At 39.0% G+C, this 22,780-nt stretch overlaps 1 protein-coding gene and 2 pseudogenes across 6 annotated transcripts in view; all 3 read right to left on the reverse strand.

Annotated features, from left to right (window-relative positions):
- LOC110055110 (uncharacterized) overlaps nt 1-22,780 on the reverse strand; it is a 37,287-nt gene that overhangs the window by 9,600 nt on the left and 4,907 nt on the right. For 2 of the 6 annotated variants that reach the window (XM_089288930.1, XM_089288927.1), the window contains exons 2-8: nt 20,430-20,522; nt 17,674-17,763; nt 17,177-17,266; nt 13,033-13,632; nt 11,648-11,740; nt 4,127-4,639; nt 2,867-2,959 (exon numbers count right to left, since the gene is read on the reverse strand). In XM_089288930.1, the coding sequence (XP_089145056.1) occupies nt 2,867-2,959; nt 4,127-4,639; nt 11,648-11,740; nt 13,033-13,632; nt 17,177-17,266; nt 17,674-17,763; nt 20,430-20,522 (1,572 nt within the window). The remainder of the gene's footprint in view (nt 1-2,866; nt 2,960-4,126; nt 4,640-11,647; nt 11,741-13,032; nt 13,633-17,176; nt 17,267-17,673; nt 17,764-20,429; nt 20,523-22,780) is intronic. The other 4 variants (XM_089288928.1, XM_089288929.1, XM_089288932.1 and 1 more) reach the window with 4 other exon arrangements.
- On the reverse strand, nt 593-2,782 carry LOC149112554 (uncharacterized; annotated as a pseudogene).
- On the reverse strand, nt 8,462-11,641 carry LOC149112555 (uncharacterized; annotated as a pseudogene).

A 22,780-nucleotide genomic window follows, 5' to 3' on the forward strand; every position in this document is an offset into this window, starting at 1 on the left:
GTGTTGTGAGCTTCAAGTCGTGGGTCGTTGCAAACTTTAGGACTTATTGCTTTAGCATCAATAAAAGAGGTTACTTCTAGCTGATCTTCTAAACGCCTCCATCGTCTTTAAAGTCTTCGTTTTTTTCACTGACACTAACACTGTTATACGTTTTTGGTGTTTTCAAATGACGTCACGGCGGCCATATTGGTGTCCCAAAACAAAGAAACGGGGGTCATGTTGATGTCACAAACTAAACTTCTGGGAATTGAACTCTATTTTTATGCAAATACCTTCTTTTGTTTCAGTAAACCAATATGGCTGGTAGTCACGTGAATAAAAACGCTCTATAGACTGATGAAAAAAACTATCTTTAGCGAGTAGACTTGCTTTGCAATATCTTGTTCTGTAATTACAAATGTCAGGTCATACGGTTAATTTCTCTGCTAAGTACCTTGCTACCAGGTTATGTATACATTTATGAATCATTATTACATCACTTCTCTATGTACATTAAAAGTAGCCCAAATAAGCTCTTCAACACCAACCTGATGTGTTCAAACGTTCTTGTCCCGTCACTATACAGGCTACAAAGTCCTGGATTAATTGACTTTCAAGATTTTGGCATGAATAGATTGTGCTTAAATCGATGGGCAAATTTTTGGAAAGTTCTGAAGGACACCAAATTATCATTATTTTCCTTCTGTGACGTTCGTAGTGCAGACTGCCGATCAATTTGTTGGGCGCGATGATGGCCCGCTTGAACAACAGAAGCAGGATAGCCACGTTTCTCGAAGAAATCCCACATTTCCTCTGATTTTAAGGTAAAATTAGAGTCATCACTACAAAGACGACGAAGTCTAAGAACCTGAGAATAACGAATGGAATTCTTGACATGTAATGATGTGAAGATGAATACAACAAATAACTATGAGAATCTGTGGGTTTCTAGTGCACACTGGTGCATAAACCATTGCCTTTGATAGAAACTTTGATATCCAGAAATGCTAAAGATGTATCGGAAATTTCCCAGGTATATTTAAGAGCAGGATGAAACGAATTGACAGCAGTTATAAATTGATTGAGGTTCTCCTGGTAGAAGAGGTAGCGCCGATACAGTCGTCAATGTAGCGAAAGTAGAGTTCAGGTTTGGGGCCGTTGTATTGATTGAAAAATTGGTGTTCAACGTAACCTACGAAAAGACTGGCGTAGCTGGGTCCCATTTTGGTACCCATGACCACGCCATTGATTTGTTTAAAATAATTGTCTGCGAATGAAAAACAGTTGAGTGTTAACACTAGTTCAGCCAGGCGGAGTAGTGTTTCTGAGCTTGATTCCTTAACAGCGCGTAAATCAAAAATATGTTTGAGGGCTAGAAGACCTTCGCCATTTGGGATGACGGTGTAAAGAGATGTAATATCCATAGTGAAAATAAGTTTGTCTTCGCCCAGGAAATTGAAATCGCGACAAATTTGAAGTGCGTGTTGACTGTCTTAAACGCACGACGGTAAAGATCTGACGATAGGTGCCATAATTTTGCCTAAATAGCTGGAAATGAGTTCGCTAGGGCAAGTACAGACAGAGACAATAGGTCGACCTGGGTTGTTAGGTTTGTGAATTTTAGGTAAAAAGTAAATACACGAAGTTCTAGGACTGGTAATGATAAGATTGGTAGCAGTAGCCGGCAATTCTTGTTTGACTATAAGGTCGTTAATAGTGCCCTTGACAATTTGTTGGTTAGTGGAAGTGAGATCTTTATCGACTTTAGCATAAAAAGAGGTGTCAGAAAGTTACCGCAAAGCTTCTTTTTGGTAGAGGTCGGCCCGCCAAACAACCAAAGCGCCGCCTTTGTCGGGCGCTTTGACAATTATGTCTCTGCGCTTACTAAGATTTTCTAGCGCCGCCCTCTCTACCGAAGAAAGGTTGGAAAATTTGGTGTTACGATTGAAATTAAGTTTATTGATGTCATGACGGCATTTATTAATGAAAAAATCCAAAGAGGCGAACTGGCCCTCTGCGGGAGTCCACTTCGATTTTCGAGTCTGAAGCGTCTCGAAAGTATCTTTGTCCGAGGTGTTATAATCATCCTCTTCATCATGGAAAAGAGCACACACAACCCACAATTCCTCGATTCGCTCCGACGAAGGGCTAATGCTTGAAACGTCAGCTTTCGAATCTCTTTACGGTGGCCAATTCACATTATCAACCCAGTAGATAAAACCAAATTATCTTGTTATACTCCTCACCGACGCAGCACCAAATTTTCTTTAGAAACTTACCCCCTCCATCTGTGATTGCAACACTGGTAGTATTTTCAGTTACATCAAAAATGTCAATATTTATAATTTCTTTCTCATACTATAAAAATATACACAGGGGTAGTAGAAAAAGAGGTAGTCAGGTGCCTGAGCGTTAAACATGTTGTTACCCCAGTACGGACAGTCAAAAGAAATTTATATCGGAAAGCCCTCCAGCAAATCTCATGTAGACCAATTAAACCTACATTATTATACATCATTGATTTTAATTTTGTGATCCACTGATAAAGTTTGATACATGTACTCACAAATGGTCTAGGTCTAGGTCTAAGTATAAGCCTTTGCTAACCTTTATACAGCAGAAAACAGATTAATGCTTTACTGAAGGAGAATCCATCCAGGGATTAAATTATTCCAGAAATTGAATTATTTTTTAAGGGGTTTTATTGAGCTAAAGTCAGAATGGCTACTCTGGAATACATTGTAATCCGGAATATACTCTTATTCCAGAACAAGGTCAACCAAACACTCCCGTAAAAAGCTTTGTTACTCTTCTACAACATGATCAGTGCACACATCCATTACAAAGTCAGCATGTACAGGTGTATTGTGCATGAAGAAACACAAACCTCTTGGTCCAGCTGTTGCCAAGTCTCCTTTTCTGTCACTGACTGCTTCTCTGTAATCTAAAGAAGATGGTGAAGCTGTATCTCCATCTGCATCTGATGAGAAGGAGAGATCTTATTACATGGCTACATGTTTCATTCAAGTCGACAGACATTGACATGAATTAAAGCTGAGGTTTTAGTAAGGTTTTTTATCGGGGGGGCATCAGGGTATGACATCTAGAGCCCCGCTAATGCCAAGGAATTTTCCTTTGCTTCAAGTGGTGTTCATTTCCTTTCTAGAGCTAACGCTTACAAGGAATTACTTGCGCTTATTTGCCAGTACTTTAAATCACCCTTCAGCTATATATGCTATAGCTTCCTATGATATACAATTTGCCAAGAATTCTCCGCCATCTTTTGTAAAAATGCGTCTCCTTGACAGTTTGTTGTATAATAAAAAAAGTCTTCTCGCTCGATCTTGCAGAATATTAGCCTGCGAACGCAGACGTATTTCCGGCTGTCACTTGGTTCCGCCGAAAAATAACGTCTGCGAACCCGAGCAAGGAAACGATTTCTGTGACGTAATGACTTTTGTTTCTCCTTGGCCAATCAGATTCCATGATAGAATGAAACTCGAGTGCTCCTCGCAGCGAATACCTCGCGTAGAGTCGCGCAGTAGTTCTGGGGCTATTTGAGCTAAACTGTGATTGGCTTAGAATTCCTACGTCACAGAAATCGTTTTCTGGCTCGGGTTCGCAAACGTTATTTTTCGGCGGGACCAAGTGACAGCCGGAAATACGTCTGCGTTCGCAGGCTAGCAGAATATAGTCTGTCACCTCGTCGGTGAAGTACCATACAGTATTCCAGGTTATTTCACAGGATAATTGTTACGAAATAACAGATTACAGAAACTACCGTGAAAATCAACTGTGTGCTATGGAATTAAGAATCTGTCAACTATTACTTCATTCTACCAAATAAATATACTGATACCTTGCGATATGCTATGAGAATTTGAAATTAATAACATTGAAATCGATATATTTGACTATAGGCAAATTCATGAAAACCTATACTTAATGTTGTAGATCCCTAGTTCCTCTGCTCTCTGTAAACACAGAAAAACAATATATCCTGAAATCATTGTTGCGTGACTTTGAATGTTCCATTACAGTAAATAACGAATCCATTATTGTATTCCTCCTTGAGGAGCCAATACAGCTATCGGAGCAACACTCTTAATAACCCTAAATATGTGAGTTCAAACTCTACACAAGTTACCAAAATTGATATCAAAACCACGTGACAGCATTGTCTCGATGATGGCGACATTACCACCCTCTGCTGAAAAGTGCAGTAAGTTCCTTCCATCATGGCCTTTCAAAGACGTATCTGCTCCCTTGTCTAAAAGATAGTGTACGGCCTCCATCTTGCCAAACACAGCCGCGATCATCAAGGGAGTGTCACCATTACTATCTTTTGAATTGATATCAAAACCACGTGACAGCATTGTCTCGATGATGGCGACATTACCACCCTCTGCTGAAAAGTGCAGTAAGTTCCTTCCATCATGGCCTTTCAAAGACGTATCTGCTCCCTTGTCTAAAAGATAGTGTACGGCCTCCATCTTGCCAAACACAGCCGCGATCATCAAGGGAGTGTCACCATTACTATCTTTTGAATTGATATCAAAACCACGTGACAGCATTGTCTCGATGATGGCGACATTACCACCCTTTGAAGCACTGTGTAGTGCGTTATCTTCATTTTGACACTTGCCTTTCAAAGACAGATCTAGATGGTAATTACAAAATATCAAATAATATCACAAATATATCTCTGTTTAAAATTCAAAAACAACAAACAACAACAACAATAATTTACTACTTCACAATTAATCCTTAATCCTCTGGCTCCGCAGGTAACAGTGCTAATCGAGGCGGGCCAGGATAATCACTTCATACCTCACTTGTACATAATTTATATAAAAAACGAACCCCACCATTATTTCTTTTATTTCTTACTTGATAATGATGTCAAGATGACGTTCTCTAGCGTTGATATTCATTTTAATATGTATACAACTAAATTTTTGCTTATTACACCTGTATTCATGTTACGTGCATAGCGGAGAATAGATGCTATTTAAACGGCTGAAACACCATTTAAACTGTGAAATAAGCAGTTTTTTCTGGGAACCTTGCATGTTTCCCAATGTACGGGATATATAATTCAAACGACTTGAGTGCAGTCAATCAGCTCTCAATAGTCTGAGTAGTGACTTCAGCTTGAATGGGTCCGCACACAAAACAGTCACTTTAACTCTCACGGAATGACTTCTTGATACTCTCAACTTTAGTTTGATGTGAAATACATCCATCTTTGAGTTCGACCGTAGAGAAATCAGTTGTGCTTAAATTTTCGAGAGACGGCATGCCAAAAATAGTTGATGTGCGTGCAAGAATGAAAACGGGTGTAAAAACTAAGTCGAGCGTAAATCAAGGTATGATTATGTAATATATGCACGTTTAAAATTTTCAATAAACAAGTCCACCACTTTTGCATGAGGATTTGTTCAGGCCCCCAATCGCTTCTCAGGCTCCTCCCGAAGTGTAGCCTCGTTTACCAGTTGCTGTTCGGGAAAGGAGCTCGGGCTCTTCCCCCTTGGGGAGGAAACTCGGGCACCAGCCCCGAGAGAAGGGCGGAAATCGAGACTATGCGTAATGTGACATGATGACTAAGCTAAAATATGGTTCACCACAGAAAAACCCCTATTGCTGAACCCCCATTATGTCAACAGATCCTAGTAGCTTCACGCTTCTATATTAATTTTCATTTTTCAGGGGCGAAAATGGTTGTATTCTGAACATATCAGTGCAAGGTATCATCGATTCTCGACTCTTGCACAAGGGTTCAATAGAGAGTAGAAGTTAACAGAGAGTTCAGGAACTAGACGAGGGACTAGACAGTTATTGCAAAAATAAAATTAGAAAATGCCTTAGGTATGTAACTGTATTAAGTAGCATTACACTGCACTGTAATGATTTATTTAGCATATTGTTCCTAAGAGCAAGTTAAGTTCAAATTTAGGGACAATATTATTGTAGTTTGCCATTCATGTAGACCACTGCTATCTACAGCCTATGTAAAGGTTACAACAGCCAGGACAATTTTGTGCTTATTCCCAACAACTGTACATAGTGTGCATTTCATTTTTGATTGACCTCATTCTGGAATTTGTGATAACAGGTTTTTGGGCTGCTTAAGTTGTTATCCTTGTTACCACAATCCAGAGGGAAACACGCTTGCAGCGACGGAGTTTGTCAGACTCCTAGAGGTTTCGGGATCTGTTACAGCAAAACAATCCAACGGGAAACAGAGAATACGCAGTACTTGGGTCCAACAGTAGAGTTTAATCCACTAACCTACTCAGAACGTAACCAGAATGCAACCGGGACATAACGGGAATGCAACCAGAATGTAACCAATACGGGATAGTGGTATCCGGCGTCCCACCACCGGGGGCGTAACCGAAGAACAATTAACAAAACACCTGTATTTATGCTAGACTCTAAACAAGTGATCTAATATTTCGTTTAGTAAACCCAAACCCCTATTGGCTGCCAATGAGCTCATTGTTGTTCTAGGCTATTCCATCATAGGCAGTCAGTTATTCTGCTCGTAAATATTAACTATTTACAACTTCAGGTAGTTCTCACTACAAGGTGTTACACGATAATATAGATAGACAGGTGGTTACCATGGTTATTGGACTTTCACTTGACTGCTAACTGTTGGCTTTTTTATGGTCATGAATATCGGCTAATTCTCCCCTCACAAATTACCCCGAGTCTGTTTAATTCAGCTACTACATGTATCATTCCAATTCTGGTATAAACGGAATGTATCCCAAACATCTGAGTATACAGCAGATGCCCCATATGGTGCATGAGATCTGTAATCGTTTTCCGGTGTTCAGACATTCATTTCCTCTGTTACCCTATGGGGACAGAAGTGGTTTTTCATTTGTGCTCTGTGGAAGATACGTGGCTAAATTCTCGTTGGTTTTTGAATTCTTTTCTTAGTGGTCACTTCACATTTTATTATTCAACCGCTGACCTTCTCTGACTTTAAGATTAGCATTGTGTAAATGAAGGGTATAACACACTTAAAATCCTATTTAGGTAAACACAAATAGTGTTTTCGTCCACGAAATCATTTCCTCCTTGCTTGGTTTTACAGGGCTTAAAAAACAAAATTTCATACGGGAGGCCTTAAACCCCCAATGGGGGGGGGGGGGGGGCTACCCCCAACTTTAAGCTTCCCCTTGTTGGGTAACATGAAAGACGCTATGCGCATATCAGTGGCGGATTCAGACCTTGAGCTAAGGAAGGGGGGAGGGCGGGGTTTTTGCTCGCAATGCCAGGTTTTCTTCCTTCGGTGATTTTTTTGGTTTTATCCAAGATAAGGGGGGCCTGGGCTTCTCCCCTCACCTAGATCCGCCACTGCATCAGATATGTCCAGTATTGAATGCTAATGAGAATCAAATTCCTTATGATAAGCATCACAAAGTGTCCTCATTGGTAAAAAGTCACCAAAACACACACAATTCTGTAAAATATGAAGTAATATGAGAATGTCAAATAACCCTGCCAAATATGAAGTACTAATTAAACAATACTTGTGTTCAATCCTAGACATAAGTGCATTGCATATGACGTCCACTCCCCTGTTCCAGCATTTTGCTCGAGAGCTGAATATTGAAACAATCCAGAATAATAATGAAACTGCCTCTTCAAATTGCAGCCTTTTGAAAAACAACAAATAAAAATAGTGGCTGCCTCATTTGATAAAAAGGAAGCAATATTCCTTTGGAATGATCCAGATCGGGATCAATGATCCAAGACAGGGTTCACTTAGAAAATCGCTACCTTTTCAAGGACTTTTCACGGACCAAGTATTGCTTTTGTCTCAGAGTCTTTAACACACGTTTGGCAGGTTTTCATAGGGTAGCAGCATAATAATGGTTTTCATTCAAGCTTTACACAAAGAAAACTTTGAAGAAATCGTTGTGGAGTCAAAGAATGGAACGTTTAATAAGCTGGGAAATATGGACATCGAAATCTTAAAAGCAACGATGCTCGAATCAAAATCTTATAAGCTATATTATGCTTAAAAGACAAAATGTTAATCGATCCTGGACAAATCTTTAAACGTATTTTAAAATGTCACCCAGAGGAAGAATGCAACAGGCAGGAAATGCTGTATTATCTCGAAGCTAAGGTAAGCATATCTGACGGCAGAAATCATTTACACTGAGAAGAATGTCACATGAAAGTCTCTATAAAGTCTTGATTATGAACAATAGAAGCTAATAAAGCATTTTCCGAAGGTGATAATGAAATTTTTAAGACAAGAAACCCACTGGAGAATTGAGGAGAATTCAAATGCTGTATTTGCTATTATTACAGCACTGTATATAACAATAGGCATAACGAAATGGTGTAAACAAACTCGTTGATGAAAGGAAATACAAAAGAAGAAATCAGTCATTCAAAAATTCAGTCTCTAAGATTTTTTGCAATCCGATCTGTTAATTTTCTTTTCAGTTCTAAATTTTCAATGGCTTCTGTCCACCTTCATCAGGGTTGTAATGTTAAAGTTCATTAGTGCTCGCGCTACAATCCACTTGCTGTCGTGTTATTGATTTTCTAAATCACCAGTAAGTAGGCAAAAAAATCTTAGACAATCTCTATCGGTGATTAGATAATTTGGTTTTATCAACTGGGTTGATAATGTGAATTGGCCACCGTAAAGAGATTGGAAAGCTGACGTTTCGAGCGTTAGCCCTTCGTGAGAGCGAATCGAGGAATTGTGGGTTGTGTGTGTTTTATATACCGAAAGATGGAGCTACGCTATTGGTTGGTGCATAGTAATGTGAAAAACAACAGAATAAATTAGTTGAATGAAAAGCGTTTGCTGATACTGTGAGGGTTAAGAGTGCCGATTTGAAAAATAAATTTTTGTTCTAGAGTTTTGCGGCATTCCGTGCTTACTTGATGTAGGGAAAGGCCGCAGACTGACGTATGTTGCTTAGAATGATTGGGGAGATTAAAATGTCTCGCGACCGGTTTGGATGCGTTTTTGTCGTCTTTCTCTACGTCACCGAGGTGTTCTCGGAATCGGTCGCCTAGTCGTCTCCTTTTTCGCCGATGTATAACTTTTTGCAAAGAGTACAGGTTATGCAGTAGATGACATTGGCTAGGGTACACGTGAAATGATCAGTGATCTTGATGGATCGCTTCGGTCCCGATATTTTCTCAACGTTGCGAACATAGTTAGTCCACTAACTATGTTGCGAATGACAGGACATGTTTTGAATCATGCGCGTGCGCATTTAAAAGTTCCGGATTGATCACTTGTTTGGAATGCACTTCTGACTAAAAAGTTACTTTGTTTTTCTCGCGTTTGAATGAAATTAATGGAGGTTGCGAAAAGATTCTACCAGTATCGGGATCATTTTGAACTAATTTAAAGTTTTTTAGAATGATGGATTTTACTACGTGGTTGTGAGGGTGAAATGTGAGGGTGAATGGAATTTCTATCATTATTTTCCTTCTGTGACGTTTGTAGTGCAGACTGTCGATCAATTTGTTGGGCGCGACGATGGCCCGCTTGAACAACAGAAGCAGGATAGCCACGTTTCTCGAAGAAATCCCACATTTCCTCTAATTTTAAGGTAAAATTAGAGTCATCACTACAAAGACGACGAAGTCTAAGAACCTGAGAATAACGAATGGAATTCTTGACATGTAATGATATGAAGATGAATACAATAAATAACTATGAGAATCTGTGGGTTTCTAGTGCACACTGGTGCATAAACCATTGCCTTTGATAGAAACTTTGATATCCAGAAATGCTAAAGATGTATCGGAAATTTCCCAGGTATATTTAAGAGCAGGATGAAACGAATTGACAGCAGTTATAAATTGATTGAGGTTCTCCTGGTAGAAGAGGTAGCGCCGATACAGTCGTCAATGTAGCGAAAGTAGAGTTCAGGTTTGGGGCCGTTGTATTGATTGAAAAATTGGTGTTCAACGTAACCTACGAAAAGACTGGCGTAGCTGGGTCCCATTTTGGTACCCATGACCACGCCATTGATTTGTTTAAAATAATTGTCGGCGAATGAAAAACAGTTGAGTGTTAACACGAGTTCAGCCAGGCGGAGTAGTGTTTCTGAGCTTGATTCCTTAACAGCGCGTAAATCAAAAATATGTTTGAGGGCTAGAAGACCTTCGCCATTTGGGATGACGGTGTAAAGAGATGTAATATCCATAGTGAAAATAAGTTTGTCTTCGCCCAGGAAATTGAAATCGCGACAAATTTGAAGTGCGTGTTGACTGTCTTAAACGCACGACGGTAAAGATCTGACGATAGGTGCCATAATTTTGCCTAAATAGCTGGAAATGAGTTCGCTAGGGCAAGTACAGACAGAGATAATAGGTCGACCTGGGTTGTTAGGTTTGTGAATTTTAGGTAAAAAGTAAATACACGAAGTTCTAGGACTGGTAATGATAAGATTGGTAGCAGTAGCCGGCAATTCTTGTTTGACTATAAGGTCGTTAATAGTGCTCTTGACAATTTGTTGGTTAGTGGAAGTGAGATCTTTATCGACTTTAGCATAAAAAGAGGTGTCAGAAAGTTACCGCAAAGCTTCTTTTTGGTAGAGGTCGGCCCGCCAAACAACCAAAGCGCCGCCTTTGTCGGGCGCTTTGACAATTATGTCTCTGCGCTTACTAAGATTTTCTAGCGCCGCCCTCTCTTCCGAAGAAAGGTTGGAAAATTTGGTGTTACGATTGAAATTAAGTTTATTGATGTCATGACGGCATTTATTAATGAAAAAATCCAAAGAGGCGAACTGGCCCTCTGCGGGAGTCCACTTCGATTTTCGAGTCTGAAGCGTCTCGAAAGTATCTTTGTCCGAGGTGTTATAATCATCCTCTTCATCATGGAAAAGAGCACACACAACCCACAATTCCTCGATTCGCTCCGACGAAGGGCTAACGCTTGAAACGTCAGCTTTCGAATCTCTTTACGGTGGCCAATTCACATTATCAACCCAGTTGATAAAACCAAATTATCTTGTTATACTCTCCACCGACGCAGAACCAAATTTTGTTTAGAAACTTACCCCCTCTATCTGTGATTGCAACACTGGTAGTATTTTCAGTTACATCAAAAATGTCAATATTTAGAATATTTTTCTCATACTATAAAAATATACACAGGGGCAGTAGAAAAAGAGGTAGTCAGGTGCCTGAGCGTTAAACATGTTGTTACCCCAGTACGGACAGTCAAAAGAAATTTATATCAGAAAGCCCTCCAGCAAATCTCATGTAGACCAATTAAACCTACATTAATATACATCATTGATTTTAATTTTGTGATCCACTAATAAAGTTTGATACGTGTACTCACAAATGGTCTACGTCTAGGTCTAGGTATAAGCCTTTGCTAACCTTTATACAGCAGAAAACAGATTAATGCTTTACTGAAGGAGAATCCATCCAGGGATTAAATTATTCCAGAAATTGAATTATTTTTTAAGGGGTTTTATTGAGCTAAAGTCAGAATGGCTACTCTGGAATACATTGTAATCCGGAATATACTCTTATTCCAGAACAAGGTCAACCAAACACTCCCGTAAAAAGCTTTGTTACTCTTCTACAACATGATCAGTGCACACATCCATTACAAAGTCAGCATGTACAGGTGTATTGTGCATGAAGAAACACAAACCTCTTGGTCCAGCTGTTGCCAAGTCTCCTTTTCTGTCACTGACTGCTTCTCTGTAATCTAAAGAAGATGGTGAAGCTGTATCTCCATCTGCATCTGATGAGAAGGAGAGATCTTATTACATGGCTACATGTTTCATTCAAGTCGACACACATTGACATGAATTAAAGCTGAGGTTTAAGTAAGGTTTTTTATCGGGAGGGCATCAGGGTATGACATCTAGAGCCCCGCTAATGCCAAGGAATTTTCCTTTGCTTCAAGTGGTGTTCATTTCCTTTCTAGAGCTAACGCTTACAAGAAATTACTTGGGCTTATTTGCCAGTACTTTAAATCACCCTTCAGCTATATATGCTATAGCTTCCTATGATATACAATTTGCCAAGAATTCTCCGCCATCTTTTGTAAAAATGCGTCTCCTTGACAGTTTGTTGTATCATAAAAAAAGTCTTCTCGCTCAATCTTGCAGAATATTAGCCTGCGAACGCAGACGTATTTCCGGCTGTCACTTGGTTCCGCCGAAAAATAACGTCTGCGAACCCGACCAAGGAAACGATTTCTGTGACGTAATGACTTTTGTTTCTCCTTGGCCAATCAGATTCCATGATAGAATGAAACTCGAGTGCTCCTCGCAACGAATACCTCGCGTAGAGTCGCGCAGTAGTTCTGGGGCTATTTGAGCTAAACTGTGATTGGCTTAGAATTCCTACGTCACGGAAATCGTTTTCTGGCTCGGGTTCGCAAACGTTATTTTTCGGCGGGACCAAGTGACAGCCGGAAATACGTCTGCGTTCGCAGGCTAGCAGAATATAGTCTTAGTTAATTAACTCACTGAGCTAATAGCCTCGTCGGTGAAGTACCATACAGTATTCCAGGTTATTTCACAGGATAATTGTTAAATAACAGATTACAGAAACTACCGTGAAAATCAACTGTGTGCTATGGAATTAAGATACTGTCAACTATTACTTCATTCTACCAAATAAATATACTGATACCTTGCGATATGCTATGAGAATTTGAAATTAATAACATTGAAATTGATATATTTGACTATAGGGAAATTCATGAAAACCTATACTTAATGTTGTAGATCCCTAGTTCCTCTGCTCTCTGTAAACACAGAAAAACAATATATCCTGAAATCATTGTTGCGTGACTTTGAATGTTCCATTACGGTAAATAACGAATCCATTATTGTATTCCTCCTTGAGGAGCCAATACAGCTATCGGAGCAACACTCTTAATAACCCTAAATATGTGAGTTCAAACTCTACACAAGTTACCAAAATTTCTCACTAATTTTATCACACCATTGAGCGTGAAAATACTAACTACTAATGTGCCGTCTTAAAAATGACGGCAATATAAATATGAAGTAGAAGACTAACGTGCTCCCCTGCTGAGTAGATACTTCACAGCTTCAGTTTTACCATAAGCTGCCGCAATCATCAATGGAGTTTTACCATTACTATCTTTTGAATTGATATCAAAACCACGTGACAGCATTGTCTCGATGATGGCGACATTACCACCCTCTGTTGCAGAGTGCAGTAAGTTCCTTCCAACCTGGTCTTTCAAAGACGTATCTGCTCCCTTGTCTAAAAGATAGTGTACGGCCTCCATCTTGCCACACCAAGCCGCCATAATCAAGGGGGTGTAACCATCAATATCTTTTGAATTGATATCAAAACCACGTGACAGCATTGTCTCGATGATGGCGACATTACCACCCTCTGTTGCAGAGTGCAGTAAGTTCCTTCCATACTGGCCTTTCAAAGACGTATCTGCTCCCTTGTCTAAAAGATAGTGTACGGCCTCCATCTTGCCAAACACAGCCGCGATCATCAAGGGAGTGTCACCATTACTATCTTTTGAATTGATATCAAAACCACGTGACAGCATTGTCTCGATGATGGCGACATTACCACCCTTTGAAGCACTGTGTAGTGCGTTATCTTCATTTTGACACTTGCCTTTCAAAGACAGATCTAGATGGTAATTACAAAATATCAAATAATATCACAAATATATCTCTGTTTAAAATTCAAAAACAACAAACAACAACAACAATAATTTACTACTTCACAATTAATCCTTAATCCCCTGGCTCCGCAGGTAACAGTGCTAATCGAGGCGGACCAGGATAATCACTTCATACCTCACTTGTACATAATTTATATAAAAAACGAACCCCACCATTATTTCTTTTATTTCTTACTTGATAATGATGTCAAGATGACGTTCTCTAGCGTTGATATTCATTTTAATATGTATACAACTAAATTTTTGCTTATTACACCTGTATTCATGTTACGTGCATAGCGGAGAATAGATGCTATCTAAACGGCTGAAATACCATTTAAACTGTGAAATAAGCAGTTTTTTCTGGGAACCTTGCATGTTTCCCAATTTACGGGATATATAATTCAAATGACTTGAGTGCAGTCAATCAGCTCTCAATAGTCTGAGTAGTGACTTCAGCTTGAATTGGTCCGCACTCAAAACAGTCACTTTAACTCTCACGGAATGACTTCTTGATACTCTCAACTTTAGTTTGATGTGAAATACATCCATCTTTGAGTTCGACCGTAGAGAAATCAGTTGTGCTTAAATTTTCGAGAGACGGCATGCCAAAAATACTTGCTGTGCGTGCAAGAATGAAAACGGGTGTAAAAACTAAGTCGAGCGTAAATCAAGGTATGATTATGTAATATATCCACGTTTAAAATTTTCAATAAACAAGTCCACCACTTTTGCATGAGGATTTGTTCAGGCCCCCAATCGCTTCTCAGGCTCCTCCTGAAGTGTAGCCTCGTTTACCAGTTGCTGTTCGGGAAACGAGCCCGTGCTCTTCCCCCTTGGGGAGGAAACTCGGGCACCAGCCCCGAGAGAAGGGCGGAAATCGAGACTAGGCGTCATGTGACATGATGACTAAGCTAAAATATGGTTCACCACAGAAAAACCCCTATTGCTGAACCCCCATTATGTCAACAGATCCTAGTAGCTTCACGCTTCTATATTAAGTTTTACTTTTTAGGGGCGAAAATGGTTGTATTCTGAACATATCAACGCAAGGTATCATTGATTCTCTCCTCTTACACCAGGGTTCAATAGAGAGTAGAAGTTAACAGAGAGTCCAGGGACTAGACTAGCGAAAGCATGAATCAATTGTTAAATTGACAATAGAAATCAGCCAATGATCATGCAAAAAATTTGACAGATATGGCAAAAATAAAATTAGAAAATGCCTTAAGTACGTATTAAGTAGCATTACAATGCACTGTAATGATTTATTTAGCATATTGCTCCTAAGAGCAAGTTAAGTTCAAATTTAGGGACAATATTATTGTAGTTTGCCATTCATGTAGATTACTGCTATCTAAAGCCTATGTAAACGTTACAATAGCCAGGACAATTTTGTGCTTATTCCTAACAACTGTGCTTAGTGTGCATTTCATTTTTGATCGACCTCATTCTGGATTAAAAATTAAGGAATTACCCCGTGTCTGTTTGATTCAGCTACTAAATGTATCATACCAATTCTGGCATAAACGGAATGTATTCCAAACATCTGAGTATAGAGCGGGTGCCCCATATGGTGCATGGCATCTGTAATCGTTATCCGGTGTTCAGACGTTTATTTCCTCTGTTACTCTATGGGGACAGAAGTGGTTTTTTCATCTGTGCTCTGTATAAAATATGTGGCTAATTTCTTGTCGGATTTTGAATTCTTTTCTTAGTAGTCAGTTCACATTTTATTATTCCACCGCTGACCTTTTCTGAGTTTAAGATTAGCATTGTATAAATGAAGGGTATACCACACTTTAAATCCTAGTTAGGTAAACGAAAAATAGTATTTTCCTCCTTGCTTGGTTTTACAGGGCTTAAAAAAGAAAATTTCCCAAGGGAGGCCCTAAATTAAACCCCCAATCGGGGGCTTCCCCCAACTTTAAGCTCTTCCTTGATGGGTAACATGAAAGACGCTTTGCACATATCAGTGGCGGATCCACACCTTGAGCTAAGGGGGGGGGGGGGGGTTGCTTGCTCTGCCAGATTTTCTTCCCTCAGTGATTTTTTTTTTTTTGCCCAAAATAAGGGGGGAGGGGTGGGCCCGTCCCCTTCCCTAGATCCGCTATGATTAGATATGTCCAGGATTGATTGCTAATGAGACTCAAATTGCTTATGATAAGCATCACAAAGTGTCCTCATTGGTAAAAAGTCACCAAAACACACACAATTCTGTAAAATATGACGTAATATGAAAATGTCAAATAACCTTGCCAAATATGAAGTACTAATTAAACAATACTTGCGTTCAATCCTGGACATAAGTGCACTGCATATGATGTCCACTCCCCTTCACCAGCTACTTGGAAGTTTTCTCAATCTACTTCTAATTTTCGTGAGAATCTCACTGTTCCAGCATTTTGCTCAAGAGAGCTGAATATTAAAACAATCCAGAATAATGATGAAACTGCCCCTTCAAATTGCAGCCTTTTGCAAAACAACAAATAAAAATGGTGGCTGCTTCATTTGATAAAAAGGAAGCACTATTCCTTTGGATTGATCCAGATTGGGATCAGTGATCCAAGACAGGGTTTACTTAGAAAATTGCTCCCTTTTCAAGGACCAAGTATTGCTTTTGTCCCAGAGTCTTTAGCACTTGTTTGGAAGATTTTCATAGAGTAACACAGCATGATAATGGTTTTCATTCAAGCGTTACACAGATACCTTGTGGATATCTTTGTGGAGTCAAAAAATGGAAAGTGTTTAACCTGGGAAATATGGACATCGAAATCTTAAAAGCAATGATGCTCAAATCAAAATCTTTTAAGCTACATGATGCTTATAAGCCGAAATGTTAGTCGATCCTGGACAAATCTTTTAACATCTTTTAAAATGTCACCCAGAGGAAGAATGCAACAGGAAATGCTGTATTATCTTGAAGCTAGTAAGGTAAGCATGTCTGACAGCAGAAATAATTTACAACGAGAAGATTGTCACATGAAGGTCTCCAAAAAGTCTTGAATATGAACAAAAGGAGCTAACAAAGCATTTCCTGAAGGGGATAATGAAATTTTTAAGACAGGAAACGCACTGGAGAATTGAGGAGAATTCAAATGCTGTATTTGCTATTATTACAGCACTGCATATAACAATGGGCATAACGAAATGATGTAAATGAACTCATTGATGAAAGAAAATACAAAAGAAGAGATCAGTCATTCAAAAATTCAATCTCTAAGATTTTTTTCTCCGATCTGTTAATTTTCTTTTCAGTTCTAAATTTTCAAAGGCTTCTGTCCACCTTCATCAGGATTAAATTATTCCAGAAATTGAATTATTGTTTAAGGGGTTTTATTGAGGTATTTAAGGTCAGAATGGCTACTCTGGAATAATCTGGAATATACTCTTATTCCAGAACAAGGTCAATCAAACATTCCCCTAAACTGCTTTGTTGCTCTTCTGCACCATGATCAGTGTACACATCATTACAAGGTCATCATGTATTGAACATGAAGAAACACAAACCTCTTGGTCCTGTTGCCAAATCTCCTTTTCTGTCACTGTCTGCTTCTGTGTAATCTGAAGAAGATGGTGAAGCTGTATCTCCGTTTGCATCTGATGAGAAGAAGAGATCTTATTACATGGCTGCATGTTTCATTAAAGTGAATAGGAATTATTGATTTCAATTTTGTGATCCACTGATAGAGTGTGATACTCCAAATGGTCTAGGTATAAACCTTTGCTAACCTTTGTACAGCAGAAAACAGCTCAACGCATCACTGAATGAGAATCCATCCAGGGATTAAATTATTCCAGAAATTGAATTATCATTTTCAGGGGTTTTATTGAGGTCTGGTCAGAATGGCTATTCAGGAATAATCTGGGAATTACTCTTATTCCAGAACAAGGTCAACCAAACACTCCCCCTAAACAGCTTTGCTACTCTTCTGCACCATGTGATCAGTGCACACATCATTACAAAGTCAGCATGTTCAGGTGTATTGTACATGAAGAACACAAACCTCTTGGTCCTGTTACTAAATCTCCTTTTCTGTCACTGTCTGTTTTCGTGCAATCTGAAGACGATGGTGAAGCTGTATCTCCATCTACATCTGATGAGGAGAGATCTTATTACATGGCTGCATGTTTCATTAAAGTGGACAGAAATTGACATGACTTAAAGCAGGGGTTTCAGTGAGGTTTTTTGATCAGAAGGGCATCAGGGTATGACATTTAAGCAGAACATTACTTAACGTGGTCTTTATTTAATAATGGTCTTGATTAAAAATAGAATTCAAAACATCCATTACAATTAACAATAAAAAGATGTAAATAAAAATGGGGTATAATTACAACCTACATAGGAACAAAGAAATGGTTTAAAATGAAGAGGATTATTAAATAGGATCTAAGGTGGGCTAGCTAGAGCATTTGAAAATGTGCTGAATAGAACACACTTGACCCACCACTACCATTTGGCACAAAACAGAGTGACCCACCCCTCAATGAAGGTGAAAAATTACATGACCCAGCCCTTATAAAACATGATATTTTTGGTTGCATAATCCAACAAACTCACATAAATGTTTGTGTATTAACTTGAGGTGAAATTTTAGATTTTAGATATATTTCTTTGTGATAATTTTAAAGGATCTAAAAATAATATTGTTTTCCTTTACTCTTGACACTTTCAAGTCATGTATGTAAACTGTACAAAAAAAACTTGACCACAACCCCCTGCATTCTCCACCTCTGGCCTCACTTCCCGTGGAATAGTGATCCATCTAGAGATAGGTTGTAGTGAGTCCTGGGACTCACACAGCCAACAAACCAACCTCATACCCAGGGTCTCTCATCTCACTCCAGGGGGTGGGAAGATCAGAGACCTTGGGAATGAGGTTGCCTGAAAACTTTGAGTTTGAGTCTCACATCCATGAACATAAGTGCCGTACCCAAAATAAGTAGCATGTAGACACAAGTTAGCCACTTGGTGTCCTGGAAGACTAACATGTCGAAAGAGCATAGTCAGTAGGAAAATTTCTGCACTGGGACTCCTGCTTGCTCATTCTGTTAGACTTCGTACTTTTCGTACAGATTCACATCTTGTAAGTTACATTTTACATAAAGACACAAAATAGGAATAAGAAGTTTTTTATTTTATATCATATTAACATCAGCTTGATGCGTACAAAATTTACATGTGTGGCCAACTGTTCCATTAGCATCAAGACTTTGATTGTAAAAATAAATATAAATGTATGCCAATTTGTGTTATAAAATAGGATGACCCACCCCCACGGGTAGCTAAAAACTGAAAGACCCACCCCTTACCAAGGGCTAAAAAAACTGATGACCCACCCCTTACCAAGGGCTAAAAAGCTGATGACACACCCCTCTCTGCACTGCAGGGGTTTCATTAACAGTTTCAGCAGGAGGGCAACTGATTTTCACAGGCAGGCAAATATTTTTGAACTGAACATCTTTATACAAAAAACATTCCTCTAAATGGTCAAACCAGGTGAGCAAAATCATCCTCACAGCCCGTAAATTTGGCCAGTGTCTGGCCCTCAATAAAACCCCTGGCTCTTACTGACCCACCCACCCCCCAAACCCATAATATTTTTTGACCAGCCCCTAACATGCAGTAGAACGACAGCATGGCCTAAAGCTCTCACAATTTTACTGCATGTGAGTATTATATTCTTCCTTGAAGACCCAATAAAGCGGCAAGAACAGTGCCAAAACCTCTCACTAATTTTTCCCACAACATTGAGTAATTAAAAAGTCTGCAAACTATCCCTAATCATCAACAGTGTCACCATGACTATCTTTTGAATTGATATCAAGACAAGGTGACAGCATTATCTTAATGACAGCAACATTACCACCCCATGAAGCATTGTCTAGTAAGTTCCTTCCAGCATGCTTTTCAAAGATGGAGATGCTCTCTTGTCTATAAGAAAGTTAATTGCTTCTATCTCAGGTGTGTTTTTATATGCTAATAAAAACTGATACTGATTTCATTATCTGCTCTTCTCAACATGAAGTAGCCTTTTTTGAAAATGGGTCATTTTGCCTCCTGTAAAAAATTTCCTCTTCTCCCCACCTCACCCATGTAAAGACAATGAATCAAGCAAGCATGGATAAAACATGGATATAGCATGAATAAAGCATGGATAAAGCATGAATAAAGCATGGACAAAAGCATGGATAAAGCATGAATAAAGCATGGATAAAGCATGGATAAAGGATGAATAAAGCATGGATAAAGCATGAATAAAGCATGGATAAAGCATGAATAAAGCATGGATAAAGCATGGATAAAGCATGGATAAAACATGAATAAGGCATGGATAAAGCATGAATAAAGCATGAATAAAGCATGGATAAAGCATGGATAAACATGGATAAAGCGTGGATAAAGCATGGATAAAGCATGGAAAAAGCGTGAATAAAGCATGGATAAAGCATGGGTAAAGCATGGATAAAGCATGGATAAAGCACAGATAAAGCATGAATAAAGCATGGATAAAGCATGAATAAAACATGGCTAAAGCATGAATAAAGCATGGATAAAGCATGAATAAAGCATGGATAAAGCATGAATAAAGCATGGATAAAGCATGGATAAAGCACGGATAAACATGGATAAAGTGTGGATAAAGCATGGATAAAGCATGGAAAAAGCGTGGACAGGGCATGGATAAAGCATGGATAAAGCATAAATAAAGCATGGATAAAGCGGGGTTCCATGGAATCACAAAATAACACAAATTACCTGTTGCTAAGTCATCATTGTCACTTTTGGCCTTTTGGTCCGTAAAGTGGGTCACAGGTCTTCCTGCCTGTACAGTTGTATTTTCACAAGAATCTGAGGATAAAAAGACAATGTCACTGAATAAGCAGTGTTCTTTTTCTTTTACCACCATCAATAAATTATTTAATTGCACTTTACAAACATGCTATTCATATGCAACAGAATTTCTATGTTATTAGCCCAGGGGTGGGGACTTCCATATCAAATGAATGGGGGTGTGCATCAGAAATTTTTAAAAGAACCCCTAAGAGGTGCCATTAGATACTTTGTGAGCGTGGCTTGATATTTTTTCACCTATATGAGGAACCAATTCGAAAAACAACAGAGTAACTGACGCTGACTTTTTTCAGCACAATACCGCAAAAGCTCCTGCTGAGGCCCTGCTGAGGATGAACACCCTAAGAGCTTCCAAACCCGTTTTTTTAACCCCGAAAAGGTACAACAAGCACCTCTGTACTTTTTATAAGGGAATCCCCCGGGGGTTATTACCGGTAGGTCAAAATTATGAATAAAAATAGTTTGAACTAAAGAAAAAAATATGTCCTCTTAATCAAACTATCCCATAGCTCTGATTTCTGTAGCATGGAGCAGCTACATGTATAAGAGAATTACTCATCCTCCTTGATTGGATACTGCTCTATCTCAGATCCTGTCAGGTTGCCTCAACAATTTGCAGATACACGTTGATATACAGTCGAACCTCCTGTAAGCGACTGCCCAAAATATCAAGCCTAGGTGATCACTAATGGGAAATCATCGCTTACAAGAGCTTAGATGATATTGGGTCAAAACTTTGCCTCATTAGCATATGGTAACTGCAGATCGAGACTTACCCATGTGCCAACCCCATCTAACCCATGTTATAACTTTTATTAGCCACAAAAATATTCAAGCTTTCCAAAGTATTTAGTCAGAGTACTGCAATGCTAAACTGTCTAATACGGCAAATGGAACAAGTCTCATACATTACAAACTGAATCTTGAATGTTGTCTAAACTTTAGGGGCACTGAACATGAACTACATGGATTGGATTGCTGACTTTAACTTTGACACTGCCCTTTTATACTGCTGGTGATTCACATGTTACATGTAACTATTGACTGTTCTTGAGTGAAGAGCGAATCAGGAAATCAGTTCTAATTTTCTGTAATTGTAAGACATTTAAGGTTGTCTCTTTTAAGTCTGATAGGGTACAATGCATGTGCATTTTTTGTTAATTACATTTTTCAATGTTTTATTCATGTAAAAATTCAATTTCGAGAAAAGTCTGGTACTTCCCAATAAGAAATTTCCGTCTCTTTTCCTAGCAAGGAATCGCAATGCAACAATATTACAACACCGTGATTTACCCAATTTCTGCTCTATTTTCTATCAAGTGGTTGCTTACAGGAGGTAATTAAAAACAAAAGAAAATTTCAAACTTTTAACTCTAAAAGTGGTTGAGGCCGCTTACGAGAGGTGGTTGCTTACAAGAGCTTCCAAGTATAGTCATTTGACTGGAAAACTTTTGGTATTTTGGAAACCTAGTTGCTGAGGAGAGGTGGTCGCTTATGAGAAGATGTCGCAACCGGAGGTTAGACTGTAATTAACAGGTGAGAGATGCACTGTGAGAATGAAGAGTTTTTCCCAAGAACACCACACAGTCATGATTAACCTAGCCAGGGCTTGAACCAAGACTGCTACAGGCTTTAGCAGGCTCACCTTTGAGTCACATGCGCGAGTGGCGAAGAGGGAACTGATCCGGCAGGGTGGAGTCTGGTGAAGATCGAGGTGCCAAGAAAGTGAGCCTGCCTTGATCTCTGTTAGTAATTGTTTCCTTTCTACTTCACCTGAGTGAAATGAAACACCATTGGCCAAAAAGTGGGAAAGGAGAGAAAATGCCAATCTATTATGTTTGATGAAGATCGAGTGATCAGATCCCAACAGAGTCCGTAATTAACCCCAGGTTCTCAAAGTATAACATAAGTCATCCACATTTGGAGTCAGAGGAGGAGTTGAGTGTGCATATTATTTTTTAACTGATGTCTTAAGGTGATTCCTCAGTATCGCATTGTGCATCCCTACTGCGCATCATTTTCATGTCATTAGCATGCGCACATGAGTGCGGGCACGTACACAACGTGAGAGATTTCTCCCAAACTAAGCCCGAGAGCGAAATATATACTTGTTTTCTCTTACATGAGCATGATGACCTTTATTTTTTATTGCATAATTTTCATGCACAAATTATCCACTTTAAGTTAACAAATTTAAAAACAAAATTGTTCAGAAGGGAAAAAAAATCTAAAACAGTGCACAAAAACAGTTACTC

The sequence above is a fragment of the Orbicella faveolata genome, unplaced genomic scaffold, assembly GCF_042242905.1.
Source record: "Orbicella faveolata isolate gen_17 unplaced genomic scaffold, um_ofav_v1 contig_2, whole genome shotgun sequence".
NCBI classification, from domain to species: Eukaryota; Metazoa; Cnidaria; class Anthozoa; order Scleractinia; family Merulinidae; genus Orbicella; species Orbicella faveolata.